The sequence below is a fragment of the Heterodontus francisci genome, chromosome 4, assembly GCF_036365525.1.
Source record: "Heterodontus francisci isolate sHetFra1 chromosome 4, sHetFra1.hap1, whole genome shotgun sequence".
NCBI lineage: Eukaryota > Metazoa > Chordata > Chondrichthyes > Heterodontiformes > Heterodontidae > Heterodontus > Heterodontus francisci.
In genome coordinates, this window is record NC_090374.1 from 56693841 (window position 1) to 56721611 (window position 27771).

General features: G+C 42.5%; 1 protein-coding gene across 2 annotated transcripts in view; it reads right to left on the reverse strand.

Annotated features, from left to right (window-relative positions):
- Positions 1 to 25637, reverse strand: part of marveld2b (MARVEL domain containing 2b) — a 39275-nt gene extending 13638 nt beyond the window's left edge. The window contains exons 1-4 of one of the 2 annotated variants that reach the window (XM_068029578.1): positions 25184 to 25637; positions 18309 to 19535; positions 13580 to 13615; positions 479 to 624 (exon numbers count right to left, since the gene is read on the reverse strand). In XM_068029578.1, the coding sequence (XP_067885679.1) occupies positions 479 to 624; positions 13580 to 13615; positions 18309 to 19520 (1394 nt within the window). In that variant the 5' untranslated portion in view covers positions 19521 to 19535; positions 25184 to 25637. Of the gene's footprint in view, positions 1 to 478; positions 625 to 13579; positions 13616 to 18308; positions 19536 to 25177 lie in introns of both variants that reach the window. The other variant, XM_068029577.1, reaches the window with a different exon arrangement.
- Between the last annotated feature and the right edge of the window lie 2134 nt (positions 25638 to 27771).

Below are 27771 nucleotides of genomic sequence, written 5' to 3' on the forward strand. Positions count from 1 at the left end.
ATTTACATGTAAATGACCACAGGGAAATACTCAATGTTGATGGATCCCTATAAAACGTATCCAGAAACGATCAGAATAGGAGGGACAAACAATAGAACAAAACAAAAAAAAAAGAGTAAGCACTGGTCAATTTGAACAAAATGATTTTTGGTAGAGGAAGGAAAAGGGGCGAAAAGGAAAAATAGGTACTGAACACTGTTGTTGCAGATTAACATAGGGCTCTGTCAACTCCCTCCTGACAGACATATGATATGACGACAGTAACCTGACCTATCTGGCATATTTAAAATTAAAAACAGGGATGCACAAACTGTGTGCAACATTAATTACCACACACACCATCATGCTTAAAAACTCAAAATTGGGCAATGAAACCAATTTTACTCATTACATACATTGTGCAACCTCTCCTGCCAACCTTGTTCAGACAAGATCCAGTATTCTAATAAAGTGTTTAACTTAGTAAACATATACTCACGCTATGTAGTCAGCCATCACAAGTGGTTTCGGAATGTGCCCTGCTGGAATGTACCCACTTAATACCTCTGGTTTCACTTCAACTGGTCGCAATTCTTTGTGATTTGTGTCAGCTGCCACAGATCTATCTCTAACTCCCAATGCACTCTAAAATTAAAAACAAACACAAACTTGAGTCATGTTATGTAGGAAAACAGGCACATAAAGAACTGGAAAAGATCAGTGTGGCCCATCTGATTGTTTCCAGTGTCTGGGAATATCACATCCAATAATATCTTTGCATAGAAATTTTCACTGCCTCTCTTTACCTTGTGTAATTAAATCTAAACTGTCTTTTCACTTGCTTCTAGACTACAAGAACCTGCATTTACATAGCACTTCAGGAGGTTCCAGAGCATTAGTAGCCAATTAAGTACTTCTGAAGTGTTTGTTTGTTGTAATGTAGGGAAATATAGTCGCTGTTGTAATATATTTCTTCTTGTAGAATCTGTTAAAAATATTGATGCATATCTTGTCTATACCCTTTAGGATTTTGATCATCTCATGTTTCATGCAATGAACAAAATATGCATGCAAGAATTAAAGTTTTTCTTCCCAGGTGACGCAGTTGGTAAATTAACTACAAGGTGCGGATCTAAACTATATGCCATGAAGGTCTCAGATTTAAATTCTGTTCTGCCAGATTAGTTGATCTAAGGTAGGGCAGCAGTAAGGGCATTGCAAGTTAGTGTCAGCACCTCCAAACAGGGGAACTGAAGGTGGGGGTGGGGAAAGTCAAGTCAACCTCAATCCTGTTGGAAAATGCATAGGTAAGGAATGGACCCATCTAAGTTGTAGTATCAAGTAACCTGACACTTTCTATCTCACATGTCAATAGCAAACACTGTGACAAGGGACATTCACAGGCCTTGGAAACATATCCCACAGTAACTCCATCTTAAAGTCACGAAACAACCAAGTAAAATGGTGAATGAAAAGGCAAATACAAGAACATGATAAAATAAAAGTGTTTCGACTATACAAGTTATTTGGGCACATCTTTCCTCCTCCCAGATTTAAAAATCCTATTTTCAAAACTTCAAGGCCCAGTTATTCTTCATTGTCCCATTCACAAAGCAACCTTATTGAAATTAACATCGCTGGAGAATCTTTACCAAGATTACACAAGTCATCCAAACACTTTAGCCAGTTCAAAAGGTAATTGAAACTTTTATATTGTACATTTAATCTAGGAAGACATCCGAAGGCATGGATAAGGATGACCATTCAGCCCACTTCAGTTAATTCACTTCAATTGTTTAATTCCAGGGTTCCTGCTTTTAGTATTCTATGTGAAGGTTCATTCCATTCAAATAATGTGGGAAGAACTTCCTGGTAGCAATAATTTTGCCTTTACTAGTTTGAACTGATGTCCTCTTATCCTTCTCATTTTCTGTACTTCCCTACTATTTAATATTTTATAAACCTCAATAAAATTAACCCTTGGCCACCTTTCCATGACAGAAAGCCCAAGTTTCTCCAGCCTTCCCTAATTTTAGAGAATTTAATTATGAGGAACAGCCTTGGAACTCTCATCTATGCTGCTTCCAGCACTTAAATCCCTGCGTCATAGAGATCAGATCAAGGTTTTGTGACCAGAGCACAAAACAGTTGGAGTATTACTTCCTCCGACTTGTATTCTACTCTTTTTGGGTGGTTCAGCATTGTAATTTTTTTTTATTGATTGCTGCTTTGTGGCCTTTGAGCTTACGACTCCTAGATCTCTCAAATTCATCTGTGGATATAACAATACCATTCATAGGATATCTGTCATATTTCCTTCCTTACACTGTTATTTCTAGTTTGTACATTGGTCAAATTTGCAAATGGTCCCAATGAGTTAACAGAAGACTTAGATTTAGAAAATCCTAAAAAGTGGTGGTCCCAAACCCAGTCCATGGGACACCCTACTCAACCCCACATCAACTCCTCTAATAAGTGTAAGCCATTTTCTACATTTCAAGCAATTCCTCAAAATGTACTGAAAATCCTCAGTTTTAAACTTAACCAATAGCCTGTATATGACTGTCAAATATCTTTTGAACTAGGTACACAGTGTTGTAGGGATTTTCCCCACAGTCCATCTGGGATGTTAAATCCTCAAAACAAAACAAGATGGTTCGTCAGAGCACAATTTTCCTTTGCTGCTTCCATGATAATGGTTGTTTCCTTGGTTGTTGTACAGATCATACTCAAATATACTTCTGATAATGAATTCTATTATTTTTACTTGGTATTGAAACAAGACTAATACGTCCAGTTGCTTTGTTACCCATTTTTGAAAACAGGCATCATACTAAACCATTTTCAATTTATTGGGTACCTTCAGAGTGTGCAGTAACCTCCACAATAATTAACAATGTGTCACAAATTACCTCTCTAATCTCCCTCATTTTACTAGTTTAGATACCATCTACCCCTGGGGATTTATTGGCTTTGAGCTCTTTTAGACTAAGACCTTCATATTATCAAAGTAATTAATTGCACTTCAGTTGTAATGCTGCATTGAGTTTTTTTTAAAGAAACATTTTTTCCCGTGAGTCATTACCTAGTTTATTAAACTGAGTTACATAGACTATGAAGGCCTGGGTTCAATTCTGATTTTTGCCAAGTTAGTTGATCTTAGCCAGGATAGGATTAGAGGCGTGACAATTGGTCTCAGCACCATTAGTCAGATGGGGGTGGAGGAAACAGGAAAGCAAACAAAAATAAAAGCCTGCTTTTTCACTACCTGGCCATGTCTGGTGGAAATGCACATGTATGGGTGCCAGATGAGGATAGGATGAAGCTCCAGGGAAAAGTAGCTTGCTGACATTCACTGTCTAGGCTCACATGTGAATAATGACCACTTGGGCAAGGTCCCACACAGCAACAAGTGACTGTAGACCTATACCTCATTAAGAAACAGGACATTCTGGACAGGAAAGGAGAAAGCACTCGACATCTAAATTCCACTATGCCCCTTCCTTGAAAGCTGTGACTTAACGGGGGTTATGAGTCTTAAGGATCCAAATAGAACGGAGAATGATAGAATACAGCACAGGAGGCCATTCAGTCCATCACACACGAGCTCACTTTTTGAAAAAGTAATCCAATTGGTCCCACTCCTCTGCTTTATCGCCACAGCCTAGCAAATTTTTCCTTTCCAAGTATTTACCCTATTCCTTTTTGAAATTTGCTATTGAATCTGCTCTCATCACCCTTTGAGGCATTGCATCCCAGATGATAGCTCTCAAAAAAATTAATTTGCCCACAGAATCTTTTTACAAATTTGAAAGTGATCGACTCAGTATTTTTCCTCTTGCCATTAATGCATGTGCAAGATTCCCCCCTTCATCTCCAGATCCATACTCTGACATCCACTTCAGACCCACACTTCTTTGCTTATTCCACTGTTGCATCTACCTTTTTTTACATTGCTGTTGCCTCAGACTCATCATGACAACACAATGACAGTGTTGGCAGGGCAAGTCTATTGTCTGAACAACAAATGCTTCAACTGCTGTTCAGTAACTGCAGAGCTGCAACACTAAACATCAAATTCTCACTTCAGTTTAGAGAATGCAATCATAAAGTCATGATCCAAATACAACACTCAAACTGTGTTATCTTGCTTGCTTTGTATTGAATATATTAATTTGATAAGAACTTGATAAAACTTAGTCACTTGAAATCTAAGAACTAACATGAGTAAAAAAAAGTTGAGAACTGTTTACTTAAGGAATAAGGGTAATTATTTTAGTTACCCCCTCTAAGAAATAAAAAAAAAAGTGCGTTACCTTTTAAGCATTTAAAAAAAGCCAATGAAAAATGAGACTATAATACGGAAATTCATTAAAAAGCTGCCAAAATGCCCATTAAAAAGAAAATAAGCCTGCAGATACAGAATAGTAAATTCATGTTTGGCTGCCAGTCTGACATGGGTTTTATTGAGCTGAATTTGAACAAGTGGGTTTCAACTGCTGGTTTCTTGACCTGTAACTAATATAAACTAAAAGATTATGTCTCACCTGTAACTCAAACTGCTTTTACCCATCTATGATCTGTATCCCTCGATACCCTTTACCTACTAAAAAAAATGATCAATTTTAGTCTTTGTGATGGAGTGGATATGGAGTTAGAAGCAGAGTTTGGATGCTGAAGTTGCTATGAACCTGGTTCAGCCTGAGTGGATGGAATAGGAAGCATAGTTCCACCCAGCCAAAGAGTGGATGGAATAGGAAGCAAGTTACAGAGACAAAAAACTGTAGTCTTTTTAACATCTAGCTGGTCATTAAAGACTGGGTGTTGGGCAAGCAAGATTCTATAGCTACAATCAGAGCAGAACCAAGTAATTCCTACCGCCCGCCCCTGCCCCCCCCCCACCACCCCCCCCGTCGCTTTTGCTTCTCTTACCCACTATTTTAAATCTGTGCCCTCTTGTTCTTGATCCTTTCACGAATGGGAACAGTTTCTCTCTATCTACTCTGTCCAGACCCCTCATGATTTTGAATACCTCTATCAAATCTCCTCTCAGCCTTCTCTTCTCCAAGGAAAACAGTCCCAACATCGCCACTCTATCTTCATAACTGAAGTTCCTCATCCCTAGAACCATTCTTGTGAATCGTTTCAGTACTCTCTTCAATGCCCTCATCTTTCCTAAAGTGCAGTGCCCAGAACTGGACGCAATGCTCCAGCTGAGGCCGAACTAGTGTCTGGTCAATGATTAGATTCTCTTGTTTGAGATGGTCATAGCCTGGCACGTGTATGGCACGAATGTTACTTGCCACTTCTCAGCCCAGGCCTAGATATTGTCCAGGTCTTGCCGCATCTGGGCATGGGCTGCTTCAGTATGCGAGTAGTCACAAATGGCGCTGAACACTGAAATCATTAATGAACATCCCCACTTCTGACCTTATGATTGAAGGAAGGTCATTGATGGAGCAGCTGCAAATGGTTGGTCCGAGGACACTACCCTAAGGAACTCCTGAAATGATGTCTTGGGGCCGAGATGACTGACCAACCACAACCATCTTCCTTTGCGCTAGGTATGACTCCAACCAGCGGAAAGTTTTACCCGATTCCCATTGACTCCAGTTTTGCTAGGGCTCCTTGATGCCATACTCCGTCAAATGCTGCCTTGATGTCAAGGGCAGTCACTCTCACCTCACCCCTGGAGTTCAGCTCATTTTCCATGTTTGGTCCAAGGCTGTAATGAGGTCAGGAGCTGAGTGGCCCTGGTGGAACCCAAACTGAGCATCAGCGAGGAAGTGCCGCTTGACAGCACTGTCGAAGACCTCATCCATCACTTTGCTGACGATCGAGACTAGACTGATGGGGCAGTAATTGGCTGGATTGGATTTATCCTGCTTTTTGTGTGCATACCTGGGCAATCTTCCACTTGCTGGGCAGATGCCAGTGTTGTAGCTGCACTGGAACAGCTTGGCTATGGGGCATGGCTCGTTCTAGAGTCTTCAGTACTATTGCCGGAATGTTGTCAGGGCCCATAGCCTTTGCAGTATCTGGTGCCTTCAGTCGTTTCTTGATATCAAGTGTAGTGAATCGGATTGGCTGAAGACTGGCAATCGGTGATGCTGGGGACCTCAGGAAGAGGCAGAGATGGATCATCCATTCCGCACTTCTGGCTGAAGATGGATGCAAATGTTTCAGCCTTTTCTATTGCACAGATGTGCTGGGCTCCCCGTTCGTTGATGATGGGGATATTTGTGGAGCATCCTCCTCCTGTTAGTTGTTTAATTGTCCACCATCATTCATGAATGGATGCGGCAGGACTGCAGAGCTTAGACCTGATCCACTGGTTGTGGGATTGCTTAGCTCTATCTATTGTATGCTGCTTTCGTTGTTTGGCATGTAAGTAGTCCTGTGTTGTAGCTTCACCAAGCTGACACCACATTTTTAGGTGTGCCTAGTGCTGCTCCTGGCATGCCCTCCTGCACTCTACATTGAACCAGGATTGGTCTGCCAGCTTGATGATAATGATAGAGTGGGGGATATGCTGGGCCAAAAGGTTATAGATTGTGGTTGAATACAATTCTGCTACTGATGGCCCACAGCGCCTCGTGCACAACCAGTTTTGAGTTGCAAGATCTGTTCGAAATCGATCCCATTTAGCATGGTGGTAGTGCCACACAACACAATGGTGGGTATCCTCAATGTGAAGACAGGACTTCACCCCCACAAGGACTGTGCGGTATCAATCATACCAATACGGTCATGGACATTGGTGTGACTACATCTCGAATACTGTTGCAGCTTGGTCTCCTTATTTAAGGAAGGATGTGAATGCGTTGGAGGCAGTTCAGAGGAGGTTTACTAGATTGATACCTGGAATGAGCGGGTTATCTCATGAGGAAAGGTTGGACAGACTGGGCTTCTTCTGGAGTTTAGAAGAGTGAGGGGAGATTTGATTGAAGTATACAAGATCCTGAACGGTCTTGACAAGATGGATGTGGAAAGATTGTTTCCTCTTATGGGTGAGTCCAGAACAAGGGGGCACTGTTTTAAAATTAGGGGTCGCCCTTTTAGGACAGAGACAAGGCGAAATATTTTCTCAGAGGGTTGTGCGACTTTGGAATTCTCTGCCTCAGAAGGTGGTGGAGGCAGGGTCATTGAATATTTATAAGGCGGAGGTAGATGATTCCCTTGCCTAACAAGAATCTAAACATTAATGGGGATAGATGGGAGTGTGGAATTTGAGACACAAACAAATCAGCCATGATCTTATCGAATGGCGAAGCAGGCTCGACAGGCCGAAAGACCTACTTCTGCTCCAAAGTCATATGGTCGTATGGACAGATGCATCTGCAACAGGTAGATTGGTGAGGACAAGGTCAAGTAGGTTTTTTGTTGGTTCCCTGACCATCTGCTGCAGATCCAGTCTCAAGACTATGGCATTTAGGACTCGGTCAGCAGTGGTGCCTTTTGGAAATCCAGGTATACTATATCTACTGGTTTCCCTTTATCTACCCTACGAGTAACAGCTTCAAAAAATGTTAATAAATTTGTCAAACAGGATTTCCCTTTAGTAAAACCATGCTGACTTGTTCTAAAAGACTATGCTTTTCCAAGCGCATTGTTAAGACTTCTTTAATAATAGCTTCCAATATATTCCCAATGACTGATGTTAGGCTAACTGGCCTGTTTTCTCTCTCCCTCCTTTCTTGAAAAGCAGTGCAACATTTGCCAACTTCCAATCTGATGGGACCATTCCTAAATCCAAGGAATTCTGGCAAGTCATAGCCATCACATCCACTATCTCTTTTAGAACCCTAGGATGTAGGCCATCGGGTCCTGAAGATCTGTCAGATTTTAGTCTCAAGTTCCACCAATACTTTTTTTCAGTTGATATCAATTTCCTTAATTTCCTCACTCTTTTTAGCCCCTATTTCTGGAATGGAGCTTGTGTCTTCCACAATGAAGGCAGGCAAAATATTTCTTCATTGTCTCTGCCATTTCCTCATGGACATTGAAGTCTCCCACCTAGAGTACATTCTGTGCCCTTGCTCCCATCAGTGCTTCTTCCAACTGATGCTCAACATGGAGAAGCACTGATTCATCAGCTGAAGGCAGCGGGGGAGGGGGGGGGGGGGGGGGGGGGGCGGAGGTTGATGGTAACCAGCAAGAGGTTTCCTTGCCCACATTTGACCTGAAGCCATAAGACGTCATGGGGCCCAGAGCCAATGTTGAGGACTTGCAGGACAACTCCCTCCCAGCTGTATACCACTTTGCCTCCACCTCTGGTAGGTCTGCCCTGCATCAGTCTTCACTATTGAGGATACAAGTAACATCCCAGTATTAGCTGTAAGTCAGGAAATGGAAGAAAGGGAGGAAAATTACAATCACCAGGGAAGTGGTACTGAACAAATTGTTGGAGCTGCGGGCTGACAAGTCCCCGGTTCCTGATGGACTTCATTCTAGGGTCTTAAAAGAAGTGGCTAGTGAGTTGGTTGATGCGTTAGTTTTAATTTTCCAAAATTCCCTAGATTCGGGGAAGGTTCCTTTAGATTGGAAAATAGCAAATGTAACTCCTTTACTCAAAATGGGAGGAAGAAAGCAGGAAACTACAGGCCAGTTAGCTTAACAGCTGTCTCAGGGAAAATGTTAAGAAGTTTTTATTAAAGATGTTACAGCAGGGCACTTAGAAAAATTGAAGGTAATCAGTCAAAGTCAACATGGTTTTGTGAAAGAGAAATCATGTTTAACCAATTTATTGGAGTTCTTTGACAAAGTAACGTGTGCTGTGGATAAAGGGGAACCGGTGGATGTATTGTATTTCAGATTTCCGGAAGGCATTTGATAAGGTGCCACATCAAAGGTTATTGCAGAAATAACAGCTCACGGTGTAGGGGGTAACATATTGGCATGGATAGAAGTTGGCATAAATGGGTCATTTTCTGGTTGGCAAGATGTAACGAGTGGTGTGCCACAGGGATCTGTGCTGGGGTCTCAAATTTTTATATAGTTTACTTAAATGACTTAGATGAAGGGACCAAAGGTATGGTTGCTAAATTTGCTGATGCCACAAAGATAGGTAGGAAATTAACTTCTGAAGAGGACATAAGGAGGCTACAAAGGTTAAGTGAGTGGGCAAAGACCTGGCAAATGGAGTATAACGTGGAAAAGTGTGATAATGTCCACCTTGGCAGGAAGAATAAAAAAGCATATTATCTAAATGGTGAGAAATTGCAGAGCTCAGAGATGCAGAGGGATCTGGGTGTCCTAGTGCATGAATCGCAGGAGGTTAGTACGCAGGTACAGCACGTAATTAGGAAAGCTAATAGAATGTTATCGTTTATCGTGAGGGGAATTGAATACAATAGTAGGAGGTTATGCTTCAGCTATACAGGGCATCGGTGAGACCACATCTGGAGTACTGTGCACAGTACTCGTCTCCTTATTTAAGGAAGGATGTAAATGCGTTGGAGACAGTACAGAGAAGGTTTACTAGACTAATACCTGGAATGGGTGGGCTGTCATATGAGGAAAGATTGGACAGGCTATGCATGTATCTGCTGGAATTTAGAAGAGCAAGAGGCGACTTGTTTGAAACATACAAGATCCTGAGGGGCCTTGACAGGGTGGATGTGGAAAGGATGTTTCCCCTTGTGGGAGAATCTTGAACTAGGGGTCATTGTTTAAAAATAAGGGGTCATCCATTTAAGACAGAGATGAGAAATTTTCTCTCTCTGAGGGTCATGAGTCTTGGGAATTCTCTTCCTCAAAAGGCAGTGGAAGCACAGTCTTTGAATATTTTTAAGGCAGAGGTAGATAGATTCTTGATAAGCAAGGGGGTGAAAGGTTATCGGGGGTAGGTGGAAAAGTGGAGTAATCAGTTCAGCCTACTCCTGCTCCTAATTCTTATTTTCGTATGTGGGACAGGACATACCCAGGGATGTTGACTGTGGTATCTGGTACATTGTAAGGTATGATTCTGTTAGTATGACTATGTCAGGCTGTTGCTTGACTAGTCTGTGGGACAGTTCTCCCAATTTTGGCACAAGCTGCCAGATGTTAGTAAGGAGAACTTTGCAGGGTCGACAGGGCTGGGTTTGCCGTTGTAGTTTCCAGTGCCTAGCTCAATGTTGGGTTGTCCGTCCGATTTAATTATTTATCTTAGACTTTGTAGCGGTTTGATACAATTGAATGGATTGCTTGGCTATTTCAGAGGGTATTTAAGAGTTAACCACTTTGCTGTGGGTCTGGGGTCACATGTAGGCCAGATTTCCTTCCCTAAAGGACATACTTGGAATCAGATGGGCTTTTACAACACTTGACAATGGTTTCATGGTCACCATTCGACTCACTTTTAATTCCAGATTTATTAATTCAATTCAAATTTCACCATCTATCATGGTGGGATTTGAACCCATGTCCCCACAGCATTACCACCATGTCACTGCCTTTCCTGGAAGGAAATTGGCTGAGCAACAGGAGGTTATGGATAATGAGCAGGTACTCAAATTGGCAGGCTGTGATTAGCAATGTTGCACAGAAATCTGTGTTGGGGTCTCAACCATTCACTATTTATTAACAACTTAGATGATGGGAGAAGAGAAAGCCAGACATTCAAGTTTACTGATGACACAAAGATAGGTGGCATAATAAATTAAAAGAATGGGCAATAAATAAATTAATGAATTAAATGAATGGGCAAAACTGTTACAAATGGATTTCAATACAGACATGAGAGATTATCCACTTTGGACCAAAAAATGGTCCAGAGACTTAGGGGTTCATGTACAGCCTGTCAAAGTGTCATGAGCAAGTACAGAAAAAATAATCAAAAAGTCTAATGGAATGCTGGCCTTTATATCACAAGGATCAGAATACAAGGGGGTAGAAATTATACTACAACACACAAAGCCCTGGTTAGACCACACCTGTTGTATTGTGTTCAGTTTTGGGCACCACACGTTTGGAAGGATATATTGGTCTCAGAAGGAATGCAGTGTAGAATTTGGGAGGATTAGGGGACAGTCTAAAAATTAGAGTCAAGCTTTTCAGGAGGGAAGTTGGGAAACACTTCTACATTCAAAGGGTGGCAAAGTTTGGAACTCTCTTCTGCAAATGGCAGTTAATACTAGGTTTATGGCTAATTTTAAATCGAAGATTGATAGATTTTTTTTTTAAACCAAAGGTATTCAGAGATATGGGGCGAAGGCAGGTATATGAAGTTAGCTCACAGATCAGTCATGAACTCTGAATGGAGGAACAGGCTCGAAGAGCTAAATTACCTACTCCTGTTCTTATCTACCTAGAATTAGCAGCAGTTGAAATGATTTTTTTTTTAAAAAGGTAACAGGTACAAAAACTACATTACTGGTTTAGGAGGAGGGAATGCACATCACAAACAAAATACAGCAGATGCTGGAAATCTGAAATAAAAACAGAAAATGCTGGAAATACTCAGCAGCTCTGGCAGCAATCCAATGAAAGTCACAGACCTGAAATGCTAATTGTTTCTCTTCCACATATGCTGCCAGGCCTGCTGAATATTTCCATCATCTTCTGTTTTTATTTCTGGATGCATCAGTTTGGAATGCTGCGCTATTCTAGCGATCAGGTGGCTCAGGTCGAGGTAGGGTAATATGGTGGTACCCAGGAACTTCCAAAGCACAAGACTTATCTTCTGTGACTGTAGCTGCTTTATTATGGTGCTGCATGTCATACAGTTTTACAGTACAGAAACAGGCCCTTTGGTCCAAAGCGCCTGTGCCGACCCTCAAGCACCCGTCCTAACTTATCCCATTTCCCTGCATTTGGCCCGTAGCCTTGTATGCTATGGCTCATCCAAATACTTCTTGAATGTCGTGATTGTTCCTGCCTCTACCACCCCTTCAGGTAGTGTGTTCCAGATTACAACCACCCTCTGGGTGAAAAAATTCTTCCTCAACTCCCCTCTAAACCTCCTGCCCATTACCTTAAATCTATGCCCCTGGTTATTGACCCCTCCGCTAAGGGAATAAGTTTCTTCCTACCTATCCTATCAATACCCCTCATAATTTTGTATACCTCAATCAGGTCCCCCCTCAGCCTTCTCCACTCCAACGAAAACAACCCTAGCCTATCCAGTCTCTCTTCATAACTGAAATGCTCCATGCAACATCCTGGTGAATCTCCTCTGCACCCTCTCCAGTGCAATCACATCCTTCCTATAGTGTGGCGATCAGAACTGCACACAGTATTCCAGCTGTGGCCTAACTAGCGTTTTATACAGCTCCATCATAACCTCCCGGCTCTTACACTCTATGCCACGGCTAATAAAGGCAAGTATCCCGTATGCCTTCCTAACCACCTTACCTATCTGTGCTGCTGCCTTCAATGATCTATGGACAAGCACCCCAAGGTCCCTCCGATCCTCTGTACTCCCTAGGGTCCTACCATCCATTGTATATTCCCTTGCCTTGTTAGTCCTCCCAAACTGCATCACCTCACACTTCTCAGGATTAAACTCCATTTGCCACCGCTCCGCCCATCTATATCGTCCTGTAGTCTAAGGCTTTCCTCCTCACTATTTACAACACCACCAAATTTTCGTGTCATCTGCGAACTTACTGATCATACCTCCTATATTCACATCTAAATCATTAATGTACACTACAAACAGCAAGGGCCCCAGCACCGACCCCTGCGGTACACCACTGGTCACAGGCTTCCAATCGCAAAAACAACCCTCTACCATCACCCTCTGCCTCCTTTTTAAACCCACGTTGATCAATACAGCTGGTATGGTTCCATTCTATTACAATCTCCAGGGTCCATTCTGAAGCTGCATACGGTCTTCCTCTTGGTAACATATTCAGCTCATCAGTCTCGGGAACTGGGATTTGTGCAGTGCTTCTTATTCAGGGCACAGAAAATGCCCAAGGCTCAGTGATATGATTCCTCAGAGGCACCGATTTGAATTGTGACAACTTCTCTGCTTATTAAGTGCTTATTTTTCCGTGTAAAGAAAGTTCTACAAATGCAAGTACTTATTGAAGTTATGGAGAAAAGTGGAGATACCAAACATTAATTTATTGTTTCCTAATCCCAGAATGAATTAAGAACAAGCTCTATAAAATTTTGATCCTTTTCAAAAACATGCATGGCTCTGAGAGAGGCTCCGCCAAAGATGCTGGATGCTGCACAAGGATACTAAGTACCTTGTTTTGAGACCTTAACTCAAGTGCTTATGCCAAGTTTCCAATGTCAGGCAAGCATCTTCATACTCCAAAGAGATTACTGTGCATTCCTCATTGATTAAGAATACTGCAAAAGTGGAACTATATAACTTAAAATAATATACTCAGTAATATTTAATTTTAGAAATAGCAATTTGGCAGAAATTTGAGGACTCTAAAAACATGGAAACAAAATACTTTTTCTGCTACAATTCAATTTGATCTTACATTACACTAGATTACTTAATGGTTGTTTCAGCTTGAAAAGTTTACAGCAAATAAACTCCTGATGGAACTCAGAAGGCTAACTAACACAGGTGTATTACTGTCTGACTAAAAGAAATCAAAATAGGGCACAGCAACTTATAATGAAATCAGTGATTATAAAATAGCATTCCTACCACTTCCTTGGATGTGCCAGTTTCTGTACTTTTCATCTAGGAAAAACGTACAATTGAAAAATGTCAGTGAGTAAAGCTTCTTATAAACATCTATCGTTGCTCAAACATTGGATACATAGAGCTGCAACCTAAAAGATAGCACTGCTTTGGCATTTTAAGTCAACTTAACATAATTAATTCATTTCTTGGCAGATTCATAATGTATTTCCTTTCAACAATAGTGATATGCAGCTTTGAAGCAAGCATTGCATACATAGTAAGTTGTTGATCTTGATTAAGCCAAATATTCACAACTTCTCCCCAGACAATCCTGTTCCTCAATCCACAAGCACTTGATGTCCAAAGCCTGAAGCAAGTAACCATGCTTTAGGTACAAATGATGAGAATAAACAGTCTCGTCTGTTTACTCACCAACGTCATCAGTGGAATGCCAATTTATACACAACTTTCAAAGTGGAATCCTTCTTGCCATTCCTTTCCAAGTTTCCTTCCTCAAAAGAGAGGATGACCAGGACTCTGCTGGTCTATGACCAACCATCTGGTATGTGCAAGAACGGCCTGGAATTATTTCTTCTTTTGAAAACAAAAAGGTACAGAAACATGTAATACACCATTTTTGTTACACTCCTGCATATTCAATAATGGAATGCTGTACCATGCTGGTTTTCACCCAGTATTTCATCTGTTCTTATCTGCTCTGAAGTTTACAGCTTGTCTTAACTGCACAGACCACTTCACTAGTTTGTTGCCATATTATTTATTGTCTGTGAATTAAACTTCCTCCCAATTTGATTTCAGGGAATGAAGAATGAATTATAGAATGAAAAATTGCAGCACCGAAGGAGGACATTCAGCCCATCTTGTCCATGCTGGCTCTCTGCAAAAGTAATTCATCTAGCTCCACTCCCTTACCCTTTTCCCGAGGTCCTACAAATGTCTCTCCAGATAATTATCCAATTCCCTTTTGAAAGCCATGATTGAATCTACCTCCACCACACTCTCAGACAGATCCTAACTACTCACTGTATAAAAAAGGTTTTTCATGTCACGGTTGCTTCTTTTGTCAATCACTTTAAATTGGTGCCCTCTGATTCTCGATCCTTCTGCCAATGCGAACAGTTTCTCTATCAACTCTGTTCAAACCCCTTATGATTTTCAACACCTCTATCAAATCTCCTCTCACCCTTCCCTTCTCTAGAGAACAATCCCAGCTTCACCAATCTATCCGCATGACTGAAGTCTCTCATCCACAGAACCATTCTCGTAAATCTTTTTGGCACTCCCTCCAATGCCTTCACATCCTTCCTAAAACACGATGCCCAGAATTGGAAACAATACTCCAGATGATGTCGAACCAGTGTTTAATATAGGATCACCATAACCTCCTTGTTTTTGAACTCTACGCCTCTGTTTATAAAGACCAGGATCCAGTTTGCCTTATTAACCACTTTCACAATCTAACCTGCCACCTTCTGCTCCAGCAACCCCTTTAGAATTGTATCCTTTATTTTATATTGTCTTTCCTCATTCTCCCCATCAAAATGTATTACTTCACACTTCTCTACATTAAATTGCATCCATATGTCCATCCATTCCACCAACCTATGTCCTCGAAGTCCATCACTATCTTCCTCACAGTTCTCAATACTTCAAAGCGTTGCATCATTTGCAACTTTTGAAATTGTGCGCTGCGCACCCAAATCCAGGTCATTAATATAGATCAAGAAAAGCAGTGGTCCGAATACCGGCCCCTGGGGAACCCCACTATATACCTTCCTCCAGTCCAAAAAACTGATCACCATCACTCTATTTTCTGTCACTCAGCCAACTTCGTATCCATGCTGCCATTTTCTCTTTTATTCCATAGGCTTTAATTTTGCTGACAAAACTGTTATGTGGCACTTAATCAAACATCTTTTGGAAGTCCATTACCACCACATATACCGCATTACCCTCATCAACCCTGCTGCCTCATCAAAAAACACAAGTTAATTAAACATAATTTGTCCTCAACAATATCCATGCTAACTTTCCTTAATTAATCCACATTTGTGCAAATGACTTAATTTTGTGCTGGATTTCAATTAAACGTCAACAGTGCTTTTAGGTGACATCATCCCCAGGAATCAGTCATAGAATTATACAGCACAGAAACATGCCCATCGTGCCTGTGCCAGCCGTCAAGCACCTAACTATTCGAATCCTATTTTCCAGCACTTGGCCCGTAGCCTTGTATGCTTAACATTTAACCTATGGTGCTAATTTCCTTTATCATTGGAAATGCTAACAGAAGATGCTGAAAAACTGGCAGCAGTTAGATACATGATGGTAAACTAATTTTGTGCATGGAGTTTGCCATTACATAAAAGGACCCAAGATATTCTGTCAGGTCACATTTTTCTCCTAATTAGAAGTCTTGCTTCTAGCACATCAAATGTGTACATCATACCCAAAGCACAGCACAAAGCAAGCATGTAGCACACAAAATCATTCATCACTCTTTCCTGATTGGCATAACTATTATTTGTTGAGTTAGTGTGGGGGAGACTGGCATAGGGAACCATGGGATACTTGGTGTAACTTGGGTCCCTGTAACTTGAGAAAGCGTGCCTACTAGACACACCAATTATATGAATACCCAATCAGAAGGAAACTAACTCAGGAGGGAGACACCCAAATCCTACGAATAGCCTCGGGTAATAGGGTAATCAAGAGGTTGACAAGGTGAATAATCTAACCAAGGCAGGATGAGATCAGGGAAGGCAATAGATGGGAGGTGATGTAATTAAGAAACAGTTTATCAAGTAAACCTCCTGTAAAATTGTATAAAATGATTACTAGAACAATGTACTAGCAGAATCATTCAAGAAAGTAGGACTTCTCCTTGCAAGCTCGTAAATAAAGATTACTCGCTGGTACAAGACATTCGACTCGAGGCATTTTTGGGTACCGGGGCAAGCTCCCACACTGAGAGTTAGCTATGCTGATTCACTCAAAAAAATGACCCAACAGAATACCTAATGAGTGCTGAAATCAACTGCTGTGAATCACAAATGAAGAATCTGAATAAAATCTTCTTTTTTTTTTTAAAACAGCTAATTTGGGAACAGTAAATAACCCAATCAAAGTCACTCAACGTTTCCAGTCATTTCTGTGGCATGTTTCTTTCTGACCCAGTGTACTCAACCCAAATCATTCTAACATATAAAAATTACATTATTCTTAGAGAACACTAAATCTACATGTTGTACCACATAGCTCACTGCAGCCATTTCTCCCAGAGGCCAGTTCCTGTCTGGGTTCTGAGGATTAAATTCTCTTCTTAGCAGTTTTTCTCTCTCAGAATTACAGAATTATTACAGCGCAGGAGGCAGCCATTCAGCCCATCGTGTCTGCATCGGCTCTCCGAAAGAGCAGTCCACCTAATGCTATTTCCCCCATCTTCTCCCCATAACCTTGCACATTTTTTTTCATATAACAGTCTAATTCCCTTAAGAATGCTTCAATTGAACTTGCCTCCACCACACTCAGGCAGTGCATTCCAGACCTTAACCACTCTCTGCATGAAAAATATTTTCCTCCTGTTGCTTTTGCTTCTCTTACCCTTTACTATAAATGTGTGCCCACCCGTTCTCAATCCTTTCACAAGTGGAAACAGTTTCTCCCTATCTACTCTGTCCAGACCACTTATGACTCTCAACCTTCTCTTCTCCAAGGAAAAACATCCTAACTTCTCCAATCTATCTTCAGAACTGAAGTTCCTCATCCCTGGAACCATTCTCATGAACCTTTTCTGCCCTCTCTCCAATGCCCTCACTTCTTTCCTAAAGTGCAGCGCCCAGAACTGGATGCAATACTCCGGCTGAGGCCAAACTAGTCTTTTCTACAAGTTCAACATAACTTCCTTACTCTTGTACTCTATGCTCCTATTAATAAAGCCCAGGATACTGTATGCTTTATTAACCACTCTTTCAATCCATCCTGCCACCTTCAATGACTTATGCACATAAACACCTAGGTCCCTCTGCTCCTGCACCCACTTTAGAATTGTACCCTTTATTTTATATTGTCTCGCCATGTTCTTCCTACCAAAATGAATCATTTCACATTTCTCTGCGTTGAACTTCAGCTGTCACCTATCCACCCATTTCACCAACTTGTCTCTGTCCTTTTGAAGTTCTACACTATCCTCCTCACAATGCTTCCAAGTTTTGTATCATGCACAAATCTCAATTTTCCTCCTCTAGGAGTATGTGAGCACTGAGTCAGACAGCAGGAAAGGTTAAAAAAAAAATCAAGTACAGACAACCACATAAGCTTTAAAAAAATCTTAGTGACAACTCTGGCTGACTTGGAGGATATCCAGAGCTGGGCAGCGAGAGCGCTCAGCTTACATACAAATAAAGCTGAAACTCTCACTTAGTTCCCATACACTAATAGACCCAAACTCCTTCAATTCTCTGCTTAATCAAAAAGTATTTTTGCATCAGTGCTGAGGCTCCAGTTGGGCAGTTGTGCACAGAGTGAAGATTCCAAGCATCACTTTTCCTTTCCATTACAACGATGTATTGGTCTCTGCTGGGAGTATTTTGGCATATGCAAAAACAAGAACATAGATAACCAAAGCACATGCCTGATAAACATTTTATTGCTCATTTTTAATATGGAGAGGGGAGCAGAATGGGTACATTCTGCTCAAAAACAGCTCGTTTAACTCGACATTTATTACCTCATATTCTGCATATTCTTTTTGTCTCCTCTTTGCCTCATGCCTCCACAGCTTTAGGCACACAATCGAACTGATGAGATAAAGGAACATGGTAGCAAATAGGAAGATGACTGCAGCGACTTGTCCCCCTTCTACACGGCAAAATGTAGAATTCAATGGAGTATTGAAGAGAGGATAATAGCAAAGGCCACCACGGTTTATATCATTTAAATAAACTATAGCAGCAGCCAGGAAGAGAATAAACAGGACAATGTTAATGGCAAACTCTGTCAATGGCCACCAGTTGGAATCAAGTAAGATAGTTCGATAGTACATGGACATGCCGAGCACAAGTAAAATAATGGTGACTACCCATGCCAAGCCTGCAACAACAATGACAAAAGGAGTCTTTGGTCCATCATAATAGTATCCTCCTTGCAAACTGTTGGCAGCATGACTATATGGACGGGAGTAACCAAACATATTGTACCATTCATTGTCCTTATGTATATAAGCACAAACACAGGCAAATACAGCTGCTCCGCACAGTAACTGAACGACACCCAAGATTCTCAATAAGCCAGCCCATGACTTCATGTAGGAGTACTTCATGTGGTACACCTGCACCTTCTCATTGTAGCTCTGCACTGTGCGGGTATGACGATCTAAGGAATCATAGGGATCTCGAGGAAGCATGGCTTCAGCTTCTTTCCGTGAGTTGTAGCTCCCTCCAGAGCCTCCATATGGATCCCTGTAAGAACTGGCAGCTGATTTCTGTTCATCTACTCTGGATTGCTCTTTAGCAGAAGGTATAGGGGAGGCAGGTGGCGAACACTCCACTCCATCACTAATGTAATTGATAGAAGGCACCATGTTCCACTGCTGATCATCATTTTTACCTTTGAACAAGTTTTTCACAGAATCTGGGACAAAACGTCTTACTGGTTTTAACTCTAGAGCAGTAACAGGTTCATCACTTGCAGCCAAATAAAATTCGGGCCCAACAGGTGGCTGTAGAGGCAGAGGAGGTGGTGGCAGTGGGTCTGCACTGACTGCTAAATCAGAGTCTTTTAAAGATTTGGAACCTGATGAAGGGAGAAGGTTCTCCTGAAGAGATGGATGCAAATTCTGGCCTTCTCGAGGGACCTCATCATATTGGGACACTCTTTCTTGATTCCTACGAATCTCATGAGAAACTCTTGATCTCTGATCTGAAGATGCTCCTGAGGACATTGGTACGTTTTCCCCCTGCAAATTAAAGATACCAAATTGCATTGAATTTATATGCCCATAATTTGTATCAGCACTAATAAAGCAGAGTAGTTATTTAAATTAGAAAAGCAAAGAATATGTTAATCACAAAATATATTTAAAGTCTATAATGGATTTTGATAACCCACTTACAGTCAGCTCTATCTAATGACAAGTTTTCAAAAGATGGAAGCTTCTTCCAATTTTGTCCACTGACTAAAATCAAACCATGAGATGTTCTAACATGCTACAAATCAGCACTTTCAACTCCCAATGTAGCAAATTTTAACCTGCTATGGGAATGAAGAGGGAGAAATGTACTGCCAGAAAGCAGAGTTTGCACATAGGAGGGAGACACACACTGGCAAAGGACAGAAAGTTGACATAAATGGTTCCCTCTCCTCAGGGAATGTAAACCCCTCCCTTTCAAAACCACCATCATCTCCCTTTCATTTTACAAAGCATTTCCTCTTTGGCCTCCTTGTCTCGGGAGATAATGGGTAAGTGCCTGCAGGTGGTCAGTGGTTTGTGGTGCAGCGCCTGGAGTGGCTATAAAGGCCAATACTAGAGTGACAGACTCTTCCACAGGTGCTGCATATAAAATTGGTTGTCAGGGCTGTTTCGCAGTTGGCTCTCCCCTTGCACTTCTGTCTTTTTTCCTGCCAACTGCTAAGTCTCTTCGACTCACCACACTTTAGCCCTGCTTGTATGGCTGCCCACCAGCTCTGGGCAACTGATTCCCACGACTTGTGATCAATGTCACAGGACCTCATGTCGCATTTGCAGATGTCTTTAAAGCGGAGACATGGACGGCCGATGGGTCTGATACCAGTGGCGAGCTCGCTGTACAATGTGTCCTTGGGGATCCTGCCATCTTCCATGCGGCTCTGCTCTGCACTCCTTTGGACCCCACCAGAAAGGCCGAGAGGGGGGTTTTGACGCTTGGGCAACTCACAACCCCCATACATTTGCCCAGGCATGCGCCATGGAGAGGTCACTCCATAGTCGCCTCACAGCGACCGAAACAACACGGAAGGCAGCAGTTACAGGTTATAAATCCAGCTCAATTGGCGTAGAGATTGGGCGCCACGGGTTGGACAAAGTATTTACAGCACAAAATTCAGCCATTCAGCCCAATCGGTGTTTATGCTCCACACAAACTTCCTCCCACCCCTCTTCATCAAACGTCAACATATCCTTCCATTTCTTTCTTCCTCATTTACTTATCTAGCTTCCCCTTCAATGCATCTATACTATTTGCCCCAACTACTCCACATGGCAGCGAGTTCCACATTCTAATCGCTTACTTGTTAAAAAGATTTCGTCTGAATTCCCTATTGGATTTATCAGTGACTATCTTCTATTTACGATTATTAGCTCTGGTCTCCCCAACAAGTGGAAACATCTTCTCCACATCTACCATAATCAAGCCCTTTTATAATTTTCAAGACCTCTATCAGGTCACCCCTCATCTTCTCTAGAAAAGAGAAATGAGCTCCAGCCTCTTTAATCTTTCTTGTTGGGTATAACCTCTCCATTCTTGTAGCATTCTAGTAAATCCTTTTTATGCACCTTCTCCAGTGTCTCTATATCTTTTATAATATGGAGACCAGAACTGTTCAAAGTACTCCATGTGGGTCTCAAGGTTCTATACAAGATTAGCATAATTGCTTTTCAATTCTATCCCTCTAGAAATGAACCCCAGTGCCTAGTTTTGTTCTAAAATGGTTTTCTTAACCTGTATCACATGTTTTAGTGATCTTTGTATCTATACCCCCAGGTTCCTCTTCCTCCACCCCATTTGGAGGTTTATTTTCCAGGGAGTACATGGCCTCCTTATTCTTCCTACTAAAATGCATTACATCGCACTTATCTATATTGAAGTTCATTTGCCAATTAAACAGCCGTTTTGCATGTTTATTAATGTCTTCGCATATTTTGTCACAGTCCTCTTGTGTATTAACCACACCCCCATGCAAAAATTGTCATCATCCCGAAATTGTGCTTCTGATTGCCAAGTGCAAGTCATTCATGTAAATGGTGAACAGTGGTCCCAGCACCAATCCTTGTGGAAAACCACTTTCCACCATTTGCCAATCTAAGTAAACTACCGTATCCACTACTCTCTTCTGTTTTGCAGCCAGCTTGTGATCCATTCTGCAACTTGTCCTGACTCCACATATTTTGATGAAAGGTCAATGACCTTTAACATTTACTGTTTCTCTCTCCACAGATGCTGTCAGACCTGCTGAATGTTTCCAGTATTTTATGCTTTTATTTCAGATTTCTAACATCCACAGTATTTTGCGTTTGTCCACATCTTCTGACCTGAGTCTACTACATGGTACCTAATTATGGCTTTTAGAAAAAAAATTAGGTTTACTGTAACTACTCTGTTACATCTTCTAAGAATTCAATAAGGATAATCTAGCCTATTTTCTATTTTCCCCGTTCTCGACCTCCCTGCAATGCTTGAGATGGCTGACCATACTGCCCTTCAACATATCTCCTCCACTGAGCTCAGTAAGAGTGCTCTCCTTAGCTATTCAACTGTAGCCAGAACATCTTCAACGATGGCTTCCCTTCCTGCCCAAGCACCATTAACCTCTGGAGTCCTCCGAAGATCTATCCTTGGCTGCCTCCCTTTCATCTACATGTTGCCTTTAGAAACCATCATCCAAAGTCATGAGATTATCTTCCACATTGCAACGTTAGAATAAAGGAGGACACGGCTGATACGTAGCTCTAACCTCCACAAGCTCAGCACTGTCTGTCATCAAGTTCCCAATGAGCCACAATTTTTCCAGAAAATTGGGAAGACCAAACTTCCTCTTTTTGGCCCCCCACAACAAACTTCACATCCTTGCCACCAATCCATTTCCCGCCCCAACCACTGTCTTAGGTTGAATGAGACTGCTTGCAACATTGCCGTCCAGTTCAACCCCAAGCTGAGCTTCTCACCCCACATCAAAGTAACATTCGTGTCAAAAAAGTGGCGGGCAATGACCATCTCCAACAAGAGAACACCTAACCATCACCCCTTGACTTTCAATGGCATTACCATTGCTGAAGCCCCCACCATCAACATCCTGGGGTTACCATTGACCAGAAACTTAACTGGACCAACCATATAAATACTGTGGCTACAAGAGCAGGTCACAGGTTGGGCATTCAGCAGTGAGTAACTCATCTCCTAACTCCCCAATGCCTATCCACCATCTACAAGGCACAAGACAGGAGTGTGATGGAATACTCTCCACTTGCCTGGTCCAACAACCCTCAAGAAGCTCGACACCATCCAGGACAAAGCAGCCCTCTTGACTGGCACCCCATCCAGAACCTTCAACATTCACTTCCTCCACCACAGGCGCACAGTAGCAGCTGTGTGTACCATCTGCAAGATGCACTGCGGGAACTCAACAAGCCTCCTTGGACAGTACCTTCTAAAACCACAACCTCGACCACCTAGAAGGACAAGGGCAGCAGACGCATGAGAACACCACCACCTGCAAGTTCCCCTCCAAGCCACACATTATCCTGACTGAAACTATATCACCGCTTCTTCACTGTTACTGGGTCAAAATCCTGGAACGCACTTCCGAACAGCAATGTGGGTGTACCTACATCAGATGCACAGCAGTGGTTCAAGGTGGCAGCTCACCATCACCTTCTCGAGTGCAATTAAGGATGGGAAACAAATGCTGGTCTTGCCAGCGACACTCACATTTTATGAAAGAATTTTTAAAAATCTTCTACTGCCATCTGTGCAATATTGCCATCTCAACCCCCTCCTTCTGAAACACTCACCTATGCCTTTGTAATATCCAGACCTGACTATTTCAACAGTCTCCTGGCCAGTCTCCCATTCTGCACACTCAAGCTCACCTACCCAAAACTCTGCTGCCCATATCCTATCCTGTACCAAGTGCTGCTCACCTAGCACTTTTGTCTTGGCTGACTTACATTGGTTCAGTCCCCAAGCACCTCCTACTTTAAAATTTTCATTCTCATGTTTAATTCCCTTGATGGCCTTGACACTCCCTATCCCTTATCTAACTTGACAGCCTCAACCTCAGCATCCACAGAACTATAAAAACAAAGTGCTAGAAATACTCAGCAGGTCTGGCAGCATCTGTGAAGAAAGAAGCAGAGTTAACGTTAACATCTGATGAAAATTCACAGACCTGAAACGTTAACTCTGCTTCTCTCTCCACAGATGCTGCCAGACTTGCTGAGTATTTCCAGCACTTTGTTTTTATTTCAGATTTTCAGCATAAACAGTATTTTGTTTTTATTTACCCACAGAACTATGTCTTTCCAACTCTGACCTCTTGTGAATCTCCTTCACTTCAACTCACCATTGATGGCTGCACCTTCAATCATCTAGGCCCCATGCTTTGGAATTCTCTCCCCAAACCCCTCCATTTTCCACCTCCCTCTCTACTTTTAAAGCCCCTCTTTTAATCAATCACTCCTTGCAACATTTCATTGTTTGCATCATTCATTTTGTCTGATTAAGCCTAGTAGGCACCTTGGGACATGCTGAAGGTGCTACATAAACACAAGTTGTGTAAAAAAAGATTCAACTTGTTATGTTAAGAAAATCTACTTAATGGCACTTAAATCATAATTACACCCTTTCTACTCATTGTGCCATTTCTTTCCCAAAAGTACAGAATGTAATCTCTCTTGCCCTCCACACTATCAGAGACCTTCCATTTTGTTCTTTCCTCCCCTCCCCCTACCTTTGCACTTGCTTAAAAAAAACTGTTACATTTAATTTTTGCCAGTTCTGAAAAAAATTACCAACCTGAAACATCAACTGTTTTTTTCTCTCTGCAAATGTTACCTGATCAGAGTATTTCTAGCATTTTCTGCTATTACTTTAGTTAACTAACTACCACAGTTTTTGCTTTTATCTCAACCTATACCAGCATCATTTTTCCTTTCTGGTAGAGCTTCCTCCCACCCCTACCCAAAAAGTATCAACAAGGGGAACTTTACTGTTTATGGAAACCACAGGCACAAAGCTGTTCAACCACTCTCTGTAACAAGTGTAATCTAAAAACGAACTGTACAAAGATTTAAGTTAGTGCCAGACTTTACTTTGTGGCATTCTCAGCAAGGGCCAAATAATGCAGTTCAATTTTTGTTTTGTAGAATACAAAATTTTCAGTGAGACGAATTACAACATTATTTAAAAATCAGTACAAGACCGCAAAACATTAAAAGGGAAGCAATGTTTAAATAAAAACGAATCCTGGTATTTCTACTGGAGAGACCGCAATGCAAAATATCCAGTCATTTCCAGGAACTCTACAGAACCATAGATACAAGTAACTTCCAATCGAAGTTTTCAAGCAATTGTAATTTTTTTTTACACAAAGTTATAAAATAATTAATAAAGCTAAAAAATATTCAATTAATTGCCTCCCGAGGAAAAATCAACTCCAAGGAGGTGCGGCTCTGTCCTCAGGGGGGAAACAGCAATGCTGTCCCCCTTCCTGCAATAAAATATTTCACAGCAGAGAACAAGCCGACATGGATGGAAGGATGGGCTGGCGGCCCACCGGCCAGATCAGAAGCTGCAACCCACTCCCTGAAAACCTGTCCACATTTAACGAACACATCGTCCTCACCCTTACAAGTTGAGACGAGAAAAAGAGAATGCCTTTAGCTTTGCCGATTCCTTTTCACTCGCTGTCACCTCTCAGATGTTCAGAATAAAAAAACTTTTCCACTCTCCAAACCCCACCACAACTCCAAGAAATGGCGGAAATCCCAGACACCTGGTCACGTGACCGGCGCTGTTCCTTGGGCGTGACGTCACACCGATACCGCTCAGGTATCAGCAGCACCTCCACCTGAGAGCATGCGCACTGCCGAGCGGCCGCCTCTCCACCTGAGGGCATGCGCACTGCCCAGCCGCAGCCTTTCCACCTGAGACCATGCGCATTGCCGAGCCGCAGTCTCACCACCTGAGAGCATGCGCACTGCCGAACCGCATCTCGCTTCACCTGGCCGCATGCACACACCCAATGCCAATTGGTCTGACTCGTGCTCATGCTTATATAATATAAACACCAGAAATGCTGGAACCACTCAGCAGGTCTGGCAGCATCTGTGGAAACAGAAGCAGAGTTAACGTTTCGGATCAGTGACCCTTCTTCGGAACTCATGCTTTGCTGGTTTTTTAAGACTCCCCAAAACTGATGAAGAACTCAAATTGTAACGCTTTTTCACAAACTCAAGTCTAGATATGTTTACACAACACAAAAGTAAAATACTACAGATACTGGAAATCTGACATAAAAACAGAAACTGCTGGAAATACTCAGCAGGTCTGGAAGCATCTGTGGAGAAACAGTTAACGTTTCAGATGGATGACTTTTCATTAGAAATGGGAAAACTTGGAAGTGTAGCAGTTTGGATGAAAGGTCATCGAGCTAAAACATTATCTGGAATTTTACACTCCTCCCCCCCCCCCCCCCCAAGAGCGGGAAGGTGGCGGGGTGGGTGCGTAAAATGGAGTCGCAGGTTCAGGGGGCACTTCCCGACCTGCTCCCGCTGCCACTTTATGCAGGACGGCAGGGGCGAAAAATGGCCTGCCCACCCCAGGCCAATCGAGGCCCTTAAGTGGCCACTCTCCAATCAACAGCCACTTAAGGGTCTCCGCCCACCACCACGAAGATTTTACCGTTGGCAGGTGGGTGTCCCAGACACGAGAGAAGTTGCCTTCTCTGACGGCCCAGGGGTGAGCCCTGATGATTGGGCACCCTATGCCCGACGGAGGGGTGCCCTCGCTGCTCCAACCACCCCCAACAACCAACATGCCCCCTGTCCCTCCAATCGACCACCCTTGCCTTGCCGGGGCCCAACTGATTACTCCCGGTGAAGCAACAAAAATTTACCTTGGTTCCAGGCTTCCCAATATCTTTGTCTTGAACCTGGGCTGCAGTCCCAGCAGTGGCCACCGTTCCCAGTAGTGCTGCTGGGACTAAGAGCTGCCGGCCCGCTGATTGGCCGGCAGTTCTATTAGGTGAGACTTCCTCCCTCAAGCGAGTGGAAGTCCCACCTCAGAACAGTTAAAAGCCAGGGATCTGCAAAATGTGGGTCAGATCCCCAGGCTAGGCAGAAGCAGATTTGCCACCAACTTTTCAGTCGGTGGACGGCTCCCATCCACCAAGTGAAAATCCTGGCTCTTAACTCTGTTTCTCTCTCCACAGATGCTGCCAGACTTGCTGAGTATTTCCAGTATTTTTCGTGTTTATTGTAGAAATGCTATAGGTTTTGAGCAAGTGAAAGGGGGGAGCGTGGGACAAAGAACAAAAAGGAAGGTCTGTGATAGGGGGAGGGCATGAGAGATTAAATTATCTCTGTAGCCTGGGAGTGGGACTGACTGTGGAGAGCTGACATGGACCCGATGGGCCGAATGGCCTCCTTTTGTGTCATAAATGAATCTATTACTCCATCAATCATAGAATGGTTACAGCACAAAAGGAGGCCATTCAGCCTGTCATTCCTGTGCCAGTCCTCTGCAAGAGCAACTCACCTAGTCTCACTCCCCTGCCTTTTCTCCTTTGCCCTGCAAATTTTTTATGTTCAGATAATTATCCAATTCTCTTTTGAAGGCCTTGATTGAATCTGCCTCTGCCACACTTTTAGGCAGTGCATTTCAGATCCTAACTACTCGCTGTGTAAAAACTTTTTCCTCATGTCGCCGTTGCTGCTTTTGCCAATCATGTTAAATGTCCTCTAGTTCTGGATCCTTCCGCCAACAGGAACAGTTTCTCCCTATCTACTTCATCCAGACCCTTCAGGGGTTATCTGGAAAGAAATTACAGAAAGGTGCCAGAACTTTAAAGTAGTTATATTGGGGGACTTTCATTATCCTAATATAGACTGGGATAGCAATAATGTAAAGAGCAGAGAGGGGAAGAGTTTCTGAGGTGTGTTCAGGAGAATTTTCTTGATCAGTATGTTTCTGGCCCAATGAGGAAGGAGGCATTGCTGGACCTGGTTCTGGAGAATGAGGTGGATCAAGTGGCAGTAAGGGAACCAGGAAAAACTGTTCCCATTAACTAATGGTACAAGGACTAGGGGACACAGATTGAAAGTTTTGGGCAAGAGATACAGGGGAAATATGAGAAAGCACTTTTTTACACAGCGGGTGGTAATGACCTGGAGCTCACTGCCCCCAAGGGTGTGGAAGTGGAGACAATCAATGACTTCA